This window comes from Ranitomeya variabilis, chromosome 1 (genome assembly GCF_051348905.1).
Source record: "Ranitomeya variabilis isolate aRanVar5 chromosome 1, aRanVar5.hap1, whole genome shotgun sequence".
Classification (NCBI taxonomy): domain Eukaryota; kingdom Metazoa; phylum Chordata; class Amphibia; order Anura; family Dendrobatidae; genus Ranitomeya; species Ranitomeya variabilis.
In genome coordinates, this window is record NC_135232.1 from 500260263 (window position 1) to 500272542 (window position 12280).

Below are 12280 nucleotides of genomic sequence, written 5' to 3' on the forward strand. Positions count from 1 at the left end.
CAACAGAATAGCACTTGTTTTTCCTCTTGTGTATTGTTGTCATAATAGAACAGTACAGGGAAACATTTGGACATACTGTAGATATCTGCAGCCCATTTTTTGTAATAATTCAAAAAAATCCCCAGTATTGATGGAATTAGGGCTTCTCGGACACTGGCCAAATGTTTGAAATTCTTAAGAACTTTACCAGAATTAACACACAATCCTTGCTGTATCCATGCTAGTACAAATGAGAAAACTTATAAAAATAAGTCAACGTATTGATATATTTTTATCAATATCTTTACTAGTTCTTGATGTGGAATTTGGCCCAGATATTGATTTTACATAGCTAAATATCACTGTTACTATCAATGTGTATCAAGGCACAAAAGAGTTGAGTTGTACTCATAAAAATATGCGTTGCATACACTTTACAACCTTTATGTTTTTAATTAGATTATTTTTGTGGAAAATTATTCACTTAGACAAGTGAAAATGTAAGTAAATAGTTTTCAGTCAACATTTGATTGAACATCAATGATAAATACCATATCATAAATAGACAAAAAATGTTAGTACTCACCACGGGTAATACAGGTCTTACAACTGAGGTTCTGTTTTGTAGTTGCTTTAGTGCTGTAGTTAACATGTTTGAGCAGTTCAGATTTTCCTTCTCCATGCTGGTAAGTTTGCCTTTCAACTGAGAGAAATTGCCGTTCAACCAGTTGTAATCGAGGGTCAGGTTTATATAGCGATTCTCTACGCTCGTCAGGCGCACCTCTGTGGTAACATGGGCATTTCCATACAACATGAAAAGAACCAAACCAAGGATAATAAGGAACTGGATTATGGACAAGAAAAAGAAGAAATATTTGGTATAATACCAGCAGCCTCTGTGTTTAGACTTGAGGGTATTCTTGGACTCCAATCCAAACTTGGCCATTGCATAGCTTGGGTCCATGGCTGGCTCTCTGCTAATGTCTCACTCTTTGACTACTGATAGCAATCAGAAAACTGTGATCCTTCCTCACAGGAGGCGCTGTAAATTTGGCATCTTTACACTTCATCTAGAAGGAGGTTGTAGGACAGGGCGGGGTCAGTCACAATAAGTTTTTGGACATACTGTTTATATTAGTTTTTTTAAGTTCGCAAGTCTGGCTCCTTCCTGCTGCTCAGGATGCATCCAGCTTCCTCAAATTTGTCATAATATTCAGACCTGTGAAAAGACCTGGATTTAATGAACGGCTCTCAAGCAAGCAATGTGGTATCAACCTATGCTTTTAATTATCCAATAACCCAGAATGTGTGCCTTGTTATTAACAGATTGTACAGTGGCACTCCTTTCTGATATTCCAGAAAGTTTGATAATTATGGACTGTTTAGTAACACAGGGCTACCACTATTCCTCTGCTTGTCCCCTTATACTTTCAGATCTACGTGGACTATCCATCATTATCACAGTTTTTCCTTGATCCTCTGTCGACTTTTTAGGATGACTACTAGTTTGGCATGTGTATCTGAGGAATGAAATACTTTTTTTTGTCTTTGTGGGTATTTTAACCAATAGGTAATAAACATTGTTTTTAGGGGAACTAATGGTAGTCGTGTTTGATATTTTCTACTGTCTTATATAAATTGTAAAACAATTGTAGTACAGGACTGCAATAAAAACTGAAAATTGCACTAGACCTAATCGTAAGGGTAATTTCATAATGCGTTTTTATCTGATGTTTAATGGTCCTAATTGTATGGGAACATGACTTGCTATTTATTTGTTCCAGCTTTTGTGCATCTTTTATGACTAAATGCTTCAAACAGTTTAAAATGTTTAAAAAAAGTGACAAAACTAGGTGTCTTTTTGTAAGTGTATTCACTAAAAAAAAATTCTGATTGTTTTATTTATTGCTAAATGGATTTCTAAAAACAGCAGAAAAATGCCAATGTAAGACACTCAAAAAATGTTAACTAAAAATGCAGAAGGAAAAAAGTCAATAAAGCCCTTCAGGAACCGAGCAAAAAATGCTAACAACAAATTGCTCAACATTGCAAAACGCCAAGAAAATGCCAGAAAAAAAGTCCTGCATCTTTCGCTTGCAAAACTGATATTTTTGAGCACCAGAAAAAAGATGCAGCACAAACACACCCCAAGGATATGATCACACAGAGTTTTATTTATACTTATTTTGGAATCTAAAAACCACCCACCAAACTCACTCCCATTTTCAGTTGGAAAACTGTATATCCATTTTGCACTTTGCATTTAAATACTGCTGCATGGAGCTACACGCAGATTAGCTACATTAGGCTACGTTTCAAGAACAACCTTTTGTTGAGTTTTTGATATTACAGAATTTCCACACCTATTATTTAAATTATGTTACTTTTAGTTTTTATTGCATTTTTGTGTAGGATTTTTTAACGTGTTTTTGCGGCATTTTTGATACTGCAAATTTTGTCTCTTGTTGGTGTGTCATGCTTTAAATAAAGCTACTTTGTTTTTGATATTTTCTGGCATTTGGCTTTGACAAAACTATTGAAATACTTAGGTGTGGATTACATGCATTTTTTACGTGTTTCTGTTGTGGAAACGCACTTAAAACGTATGTGCGTTTTTTACCTGCGGAATTTCCACACCCAGTGAAAGTCTATAGGGAATATCCGCACATAAACTCAGCATAACCACAAGAGATATTGACATACTGTGGATTTGAAACACACACCACAGATGAGTTCACACTGCGTTAGGCCGGTTTCACACGTCAGTGGCTCCGGTACGTGAGGTGACAGTTTCCTCACGTACCGGAGCCACTGACACACGTAGACACATTTAAATCAATGCATCTGTGCAGATGTCATTGATTTTTTTGCGGACCGTGTCTCCATGTGCCAAACACGGAGACATGTAATTGTTCGTGGGAGCGCACGTATTACACGGACCCATGAAAGTCAATGGGTCCGTGTAAAACACGAACCACACACGGACGTTGTCCGTGTGCCGTGCAGGAGACAGCGCTACAGTAAGCGCTGTCCCCCCTACATGGTGCTGAAGCCGCCATTCATATCTTCTCTGCAGCAGCGTTTGCTGTAGAGAAGATATGAATAATCCTTTTTTTTTTGTTTCTCGTGTTTAACATAAAGATCCCTGTCCCCAACCCCCTCCCACCCCCTGTGCGGCCGCCCACTGTTATTAAAAAATGTACCCGGCTCCCTCGCAGTGTCCTGTCCTGGCCGCAGCTTCTACTGTATGCAGTCACGTGGGGCCGCCCATTACAGAAATGAATATGCGGCTCCACCCCTATGGGAGGTGGAGCCGCATATTCATGACTGTAATCGGCGGCCCCACGTGACCGCTCATACAGTAGAAGCTGCGGCCAGGACAGGACACTGCGAGGGAGCCGGGTAAGTATTTTAATAACAGCGGGCGGCCGCACAGGGGGAGGGGAGTGGGGACAGAGATCTTTATGTTAAACACGAGAAACAAAAAAAAAAAAATAATTATTCATATCTTCTTTAAAGCAAACGCTGCTGCAGAGAAGATATGAATGGCGGCTTCAGCACCACGTGGGGGGGACAGCGCTTATCTCTAGCGCTGTCTCCTACACGGTGTGTGTGGTACCCAGTCGGCACACGGGCGGCACACGTGTGCCACACTGATGTGCCGCAGAAACGCACGGGCACACGGACAATTCCGGTACCGATTTTTCCGGTACCGGAATTATCTGGACGTGTGGGACAGGCCTTAGAATGAAGTACAGAGGGCTTGAGATTTCTGTAAATCCCATCCACTTTGCTGAAACTGTAAGGTGCTGCATTTTTGGCATAGCAAAAATATGCAGCATCAAAAGCACACTAAAAGCTCACTGTGGGAACGTAGCCTTAAGTTAAGATCCCTCTATTGTTGGTGTCTATTGTTGCTGACAAAAAAATGCAGGGTTAAAAACTTAACTAAACCTTATAGTTAAGGTTAGGATCCCCCAATGAGTTTTTGACGCTGCGGTTTTGCTCAGTGCAAATAAGTAGCATCAAAAACTTACCAAAAATGTTTTGTGAGAACTTTTCCTTAGGATAGGTCATCAATGTCTAATTGGCCGTTGTCTGACACCTGGCACCCCTGCTGATCAGCTGTTATGAGTGGTGTCGGCAGAAAGTACTCACTTGTGGTTCTGGTCGTCATCTGGTAGTGTTCGAGGCTTGGTACTGCACATCTGCCTCCTATTACCATGCGGCGGACATTATCATAAGACGGCCAGCTCTGCAAGTTAGTATAAGATAGGTCATGAATGAAAAAGTAGTGGACAACCTCTTTAACCCCTTTCCGACATCAGGTGTAATACACTATGTTCCAAATTATTATGCAAATGAAATTTTTGTCTGATTTTCCTAAATGGTCAGTGCAAATGACAGTCAGTCTAATAAAAGTCATCACACGTTAGAGTATACATCGTATTTTAATGAAGAAACCTCCCAATGATAACAGTATAATCTCCAAAATGAATAAAAACTCAAAATGCACTGTTCCAAATTATTAGGCACAGTAGTATTTCTAAACATTTGATATATTTTAAAGAACTGAAAATGCTCATTTGTGGAATTTGCAGCATTAGGAGGTCACATTCACTGAACAAAAAAGCTATTTAACTCCAAAACATCCTAACAGGCCAAGTTACATGTTAACATAGGAGCCCTTCATTGATATCACCTTCACAATTCTTGCATCCATTGAACTTGTGAGTTTATGGAGAGTTTCTACTTGTATTTCTTTGCATGAAGTCAGAATAGCCTCCCAGAGCTGCTGTTTTGATGTGAACTGCCTCCCACCCTCATAGATCTTTTGTTTGATGATACTCCAAAAGTTCTTTTATAGGGTTAAGGTCAGGGGAAGATGGTGGCTACACCATGAGTTTATCTCCTTTTATGCCCATAGCAGCCAATTAATTACTCAGAGGTATTCATTGACATGCATGAAGATGATTTTGTTCCTGAAGGCACGTTTCTGCTTTTTAGACCATGGAAGAAAGTTGTCAGTCAGAAACTCTATTTACTTTGCTGAGGTCATTTTCACACCTTCAGGAACCTTAAAGGGCCCTACCAGCTGGTTCCCCATGATTCCAGCCCAAAATATGACTCCTCCACCTCCTTGCTGACGTCGCAGCCTTGTTGGGACATGGTGGCCATCCACCAACCATCCACTACTCCATCCATCTGGACCGTCCAGAGTTGCTCGACACTCATCAGTAAACAAGACTGTTTGAAAATTAGTCTTCATGTATGTCTGGGCCCACTGCAACCGTTTCTGCTTGTGAACACTGTTTAGGAGTGGCCGAATAGTAGGTTTATGCACCACAGCAAGCCTTTGAAGGATCCTACACCTTGCGGTTCGAGGGACTCCAGACACACCAGCAGCTTCAAATAACTGTTTGCTGCTTTGTAATGGTATTTTGGCAGCTGCTCTCTTAATCCAATTAATTTGTCTGCCAGAAAACTTCCTCATTATGCCTTTATTTGCATGAACTCTGTCTGTGCTCTGTTTCAGTCACAAATCTCATCAGAGTATGATGATCACTCTTAAGTTTTCGTGAAATATCTAATTTTTTCATACCTTGTCCAAGGTATTGCACTATTTAATGCTTTTCAGCAGCAGAGAGATCCTTTTTATTTCCCATATTGCTTGAAACCTGTGACCTGCATAATAATGTGGAACATCATTTTTGAGTAGTTTTCCTTTAATTAGAATCACCTGGAAAACTAATTATCACATGTGTTTAAGATTGATTTCAGTGATTCATTGAGCCCTGAGACACAATACCATCCACGAGTTTATTTGAAAAACAAAACAATTAAATCTTTAAGACACTTAAATCCAATTTGCATAATAATTTGGAACACAGTGTAGTACGCCAATGTCGGACACCCTCCCTTTGATGTGGGCTCCGGTGGTGAGCCCACATCTTTACGGGGACATGTCAGCTGTTTGAACAGCTGACATGTGCCCACAACAGCCGCGGGTGGAATCATGACCCACCCGTGGCTTTTAACCAGTTAATTGCCGCTGTCAAACTCTGACAGCGGCATTTAACAAGCGCTTCCGGCAATCACGCTGGAAATATGCACATCGGTGACAACCAGAGGTCTCCTGGAGACCTCCATGGTTGTCAGTGCCAGCTTGCTATGAGCGACACCCAGTGGTCGGCGCATATAGCAAGTGAGTAAATCTGCTATATAGAGGTGATCTGATCATCGCCTCTATGTAGCAGAGCCGATCAGGATGTGTCAGCTTCTAGTCTCCTATGGAGACTATTGAAGCATGTCAAAAGTAAAAAAAAAAGTTAATAAAAAAATATAAAAGTTCAAATCACCCCCCTTTTGCCCCATTCAAAATAAAACAATAAAAAGAAAAAAAATCAGACATAGGCTGGCGTCACACTAGCGAGTTTTACGGACGTATGAGAGGTGCAGAAAATACGGATTGCATACGGTACAATGATTCTCTATGGCCCAGCTCCTATCTGCCGTATTTTACTGAACTGTATTATACGGTCTTGTACAGCCGTAGAAAATCGCAGCATGCTGCGTTTGTCACCGTATTGCGAAAAAAAAAAATCGCCAATGAAAGCCTATGGGGGCGAAAAAAATACGGATTACACACGGACCATGCGTGTGACTTGCGAGAAATACGCACCGGTGTTCTCTAGAAAAGCCGGCAATTCATAGGTAGAATAAATGTCTACACATAGAATAGGTAGGTATATATATATATATATATATATATATATATATATATATCAGTGAGACACATATATATATATTTATATTTCATACAGCGAAAAGTTCCCACGCTCGAGTTCATATGAGGACATCCAGCAGAGGGCGCATCACTGCAACTCAAGGTAACTACAGGACATTCCCCTGCATTCCATTCATTCCCCGTATTTTTACAGCCACGAGCACAGCTGTTTTAGCAGAGCTCCTGGGTGTAAAATGATTTAACCCCTTCAGATGGATTTACATCGTTGGACGTTCCAGAACGCCGGAAGGTATGGGATATTGTTGATTTTTTCTTTTTTACAGAACGAGGGTCTTCAGGTGGATTAAGAGAATAATAAAATATTACAACACCCTGTGTCTTTATTTCATTAAAGTACTTTGTAATAATGTGTGTGTTTTATTAACCATTTCGTACTATTGGATTAATAATGGATAGGTGTCATTATTGACGCCTCTCCATTATTAATCTGGCTTAATGTCACCTTACAATAGCAAGGTGACATTAACCCTTCATTACCCCATATCCCACCGCTACACGGGAGTGGGAAGAGTGTGGCCAAGTGCCAGAATAGGTGCATCTTCCAGATGTGCCTTTTCTGGGGTGGCTGGGGGCAGATGTTTTTAGCCAGGGGGGCCATTAACCATGGACCCTCTCTAGACTATTAATATCTGCCCTCAGTCACTGGCTTTACCACTCTGGTTGAGAAAATTGCGCGGGAGCCCACACCAATAGCTAGAGCGCCCAAATTTTGCACATACACACTACTAACATTAGTAGTGTGGAATATGCAAAAAAAAGGGGGATATGACATGGTTTACTGTATGTAAACCATGTCTCATATCATGTCGGGTTTGGGAAGAAGATAGCAAAAGCCGGCAATTGAATTACCGGCTTTTATGCTATCTCGCGCTGAATTAAATATAAATACAGTAATTATATATATATATTATGTGTCTCAATGACATATATATATATATATGTGTATGAATGAATGAATGAATGAAAGAGAGAGAGAGAGAGAGAGAGAGAGAGAGAGAGAGAGAGAGAGAGAGAGAGAGACTGTATATATGTTTTAACGAACATTTGAGCCCAAAAATCCATTAGATGTCGGTTTTGCAAGTCTGCGAGAAAATCTCGCAGTACGGATGCCATACGGATTACATACGGAGGATGACATGGGCAAAATACGCTGCCACACCCTGCCTACGGATGACATACGGATCACTATTTTGGGAACATTTCTGAGTATTACGGCCGTAAAAAACGGACCGTATTTTCATACGCTGAGTGTGACGCCGGCCATACACATATTTGGTATCATCTGATCTATCAATAAACAAAAGGATTAACCTGATCGCTAAACGACGTAGTGAGAAAAAAAAGTAAAAACGCCAGAATTAAGTTTTTTTTTGGTCGCTGCGACATTGCATTAAAATGTAATAAAAGGTGATCAAAAGATCATATCTGCACCAAAATGGTCTCATTAAAATTTACAGCGTGGCTCCCAAGAAATAAGCCCTCACCCAACCCAAGATCACGAAAAATGGAGACGCTACGGGTATCAGATTTTTTTTTTTTTAACAAAGTTTGGAATTTTTTTTCACCACTTAGATAAAAAATAACCTAGACATGTTTGGTGTCTATGAACTCGTAATAACCAGGAAAATCATAATGGCAGGTCAGTTTTAGCATTTATTGAACCTAGCAAAAAGGCCAAACAAAAAACCAGTGTGGGATTGTACTTTTTTGCAATTTCACTGCACTTGGAATTTTTTTTCACATTTTCTAATACATGACATGGTAAAACCAATGGAGTTGTTCAAAAGTACAACTCCTCCAGCAAAAAACAAGTCCTCACATGGCTATATTGACAGAAAAATAAAAAAATGTTATGGCTCTGGGAAGAAGGGGAGCAAAAAGCGAAAATGCAAAACTGAAAAAAGCTTTGGGGGTTAAGGGGTTAAGATTAAGTTCCCACAAAAAGTTTTTTGTGAGTTTTTGATGCTACCTATTTTTGCTGAGGAAAAAATGTATCGTCTTAGGCTACTTTCACACTAGCGTTTTTTGCAATCCGTCGCAATGCGTCGTTTGGCCAAAAAAACGCATCCTGCAAAAGTGCTTGCAGGATGTGTTTTTTCCCCATAGACTAACATTAAGCGACGTATTGCGACGGATTGACACACGTCGCCACCATCGTGCGACGGTTGCGCCGTGTTGTGGCGGACCGTCGGCACAAAAAAACGCTACATGTAAAGTTTTTTGCCGCCGACGCATGCGCGGCCGGAACTCCGCCCCCACCTCCCTGCACCTCACAATGGGGCAGCGGATGCGCTGGAAAAATGCATCCGCTGTCCCCGTTGTGCGGCGTATACAACGCTAGCGTCGGGAACCTCGGCTCGACGCTAGTGTGAAAGAAGCCTTAGGCTGTGCGTCCACGATGAGCTTTTGGTGACTGTTCATGCTGCATGTTTTAGCTCCGTCAAAAACGCAGCATCCTACAGTTTCAGCAAAGTAGATGGGATTTAAAAAATTACATGCCCACTGTGCTTTTTTTACTCAGCTTAAACAGACCTGCGGTGTACGTTTCAAATCCGCAACACATGAATTTCTTTACGGGTACGCTAAATTTTCTGAGCAGATTTTCCCCATAGAATTGCATTAGATATGGAAAATCCACAGGTAAAAAACATACATGCATTTAGGCCATGTTCACACAGTGCGTTTTTTACCGCGGAACCGCAGCGGTTTTGCCGCTGCGGTTCCGCAGCTTTTTTCCATGCAGGGTACAGTACAATGTACCCTATGGAAAACGGGAACCACTTTGCACACGATCCTGAATTTCCAAAAAAAAGCCGCGCTGAATAGCTGCGGGAAAAAAGAAGGAGCATGTCAGTTCTTTGTGCAGAACAGCAGCGGTTCTGCACCCATAGACCTCCATTGTGAGGTCAAACCCGCAGTAAAACACGCAGATCAAAAATATATCAGCGGGTTTTATTGCGGTTTGTGGTGCAGAACCGCTGCAGCAGGAAGTGCGGGGAAGCGGCCGGAAGTGCGTGGGCGGAAGTGCTTGGGCGGAGAGACATGGAGGCGTACCGTCGCATGGGGATCGTGTTGGCCGTTTGATTGATTTGGTATGTGTGTGTGTATGCGTGTGTGTGTGTGTGTATATGTGTGTGTGTGTATATGTGTGTGTGTGTGTGTGTGTATGCGTGTGTGTCCCCATGAGACGCTAGTGCCACCATTGTGCTAAGTCGCCATATGTGACTACTACTCCCATCCGGTATTAGGATGGGAGAGTTGTCCCTGTGTCCGGCGACTTAGCACAATTGTAAAGTTACACAAAACACCTACACACAATACACATACATGACGCACAGTACAGTACATACAACACATAACAGAGTATATACTCACCAACAGCACACTGGTAGGCGAAGCCCTCGATCCCCTAGATAAAATCCCCCCAAAAAAAATCAAATTCATACTCCCTGTCCGCAGAATCCATAAAACGAGTGTCCCACGCCGGTCGGCTGCTCTCCGGCGATACACTGCCAGGAGCGAAGCTCCTAGCAGTGTATCGCGTACTGTTCCAGAGTTCAATGGCTCCGGCGTCTCGGTTAACGGCAGTACAGCTGCGTTGAACTTTCCCACGCAGCACTGCCGTTAAGCGAGAGTGCCGGGGTCAATGACCGCAGGTAAACTCGCTCGCGCATGCGCAGTGACACACCGACAGGAACTATGGCTCCTGTCAGTGTGTTATACGTTATATATATGTGTGATACGTGGCACGTGATATGTGGCACGTGATACGTGGCACGGAAATACGTGGCACTTAAACACGTGATACGTGGCACTTAAATACGTGGCACTGAAATACGTGGCACTGAAATACGTGGCACTGAAATACGTGGCACTGAAATACGTGGCACTGAAATACGTGGCACTTAGGCTATGTTCACATTTGCGTTGTGCGCCACAGCGTCGGCGCCGCAACACACAACGCAAACAAAAACGCAGCAAAACGCATGCACAACGCTGCGTTTTGCGCCGCATGCGTCCTTTTTTTGATTGATTTTGGACGCAGCAAAAATGCAACTTGCTGCGTCCTCTGCGCCCGGATGCGTGCGCTGCAGTGACGCATGCGGCGCAAAACGCAAGTGCGACGCATGTCCATGCGCCCCCATGTTAAATATAGGGGCGCATGACGCATGCGGCGCCCGACGCTGCGGCGCAGACCGCAAATGTGAACGTATACTTAAATAGCTGGATAGAGCTGGATCCGCGGGCTGTGATCTGGCCTACGCTCAGCACTCTGCGGAGCGCTGTCATTCAAAACACGTCCAACTCATTTTGGTGTTTAGTCCCAAAATGGAGGATGGAAGAAGAAAAGGGTTGGACAAGAAAATGACATCATTTTTTTTTTTTTCCCCCCACTGCAGTTAAAGCTTTATTTGTGTCAAACACAGACAATCTGCAGAGAAAACTGCATAAAAAACCGCATCAAAAACGCACCAAAAACGCACCTGCGTTTTCTGCCAAGAGCTGCGGTTTTAGTCCTCAAAAAAAAGGATTGAAATCAGGAACGTGTGAACATACCCTTATACTGCGTTTCCACTACAGTAATGCAACCCACGCCTGACTGTATCAAAAAAGATTTGTCAAAGCCAAATACCAGTACCAAAAATATGCTTTATTTAAAGCATGATACACCAACAAGAGACAAAAATGCAGTGTCAAAAATGCGATAAAAACACATTGTTATGGAGAACACCTGAGCGATCATGCAGATCCCACCGTTGCCACCAGTTTTTCATGGATAGAAGCAGGGGGAATCGACAGATCCCACAACTGCCACCAGATTGTCAGGGCTAATCATCAGGACAATTGCGCAATTGACTGACAAGTGAAGGCCGCCGCTGCTATGCTGGTTATTGGGGAACTCACGGTGAGTGTATAGTCTATACACTTCCTATTCCAATGCATGGAATATATATATCACCCATTACGATCACTACCAACTCTACAATAAAAAAGGAAATACTACCTGCCACCATCAATCATTTATACAGACCAATTGAACACTTATTACAGGTAACGTATGGCTTCAGGGGTGCGGTTTACAGAGCAAGAACAACAGAGCTATTACATTTTATATATGTAATATGGAAAGGTATGCAGTGTTTATACAAAATATACAAAGATGTTACAAAATGGGAGCAAAACAATACAGTACGTACAATCACACAGAATAAAAGAAATAAAAAAAAAGTACTAAACCTGTGTTATGGAAATTGATCAGAGCTTACTGGAGTGGAGTACTCCTTAGGCCGGTTTCACACGTCAGTGGCTCCGGTACGTGTGGTGACAGTTTTCTCACATACCGGAGACACTGACACACATAGACACATTAAAATCAATGTGTCTCTGCACATGTCAGCGTGTTTTTACGGACCGTGTGTCATTCACTATAATGAGGCAGCAGAGTTACTCCGGACTCCGTCTGGCTGTTCAGCCATGTCCGTCTTTTCAGAA

The 12280-nt window shown here is 42.1% G+C and overlaps 1 protein-coding gene across 1 annotated transcript in view; it reads right to left on the reverse strand.

Moving 5' to 3' along the window:
* PLVAP (plasmalemma vesicle associated protein) overlaps positions 1 to 1152 on the reverse strand; it is a 41866-nt gene extending 40714 nt beyond the window's left edge. The window contains exon 1 of the mRNA XM_077252296.1: positions 566 to 1152. Coding sequence (XP_077108411.1) covers positions 566 to 943 — 378 coding nt within the window. The 5' untranslated portion in view covers positions 944 to 1152. The remainder of the gene's footprint in view (positions 1 to 565) is intronic.
* Positions 1153 to 12280: the final 11128 nt, after the last annotated feature.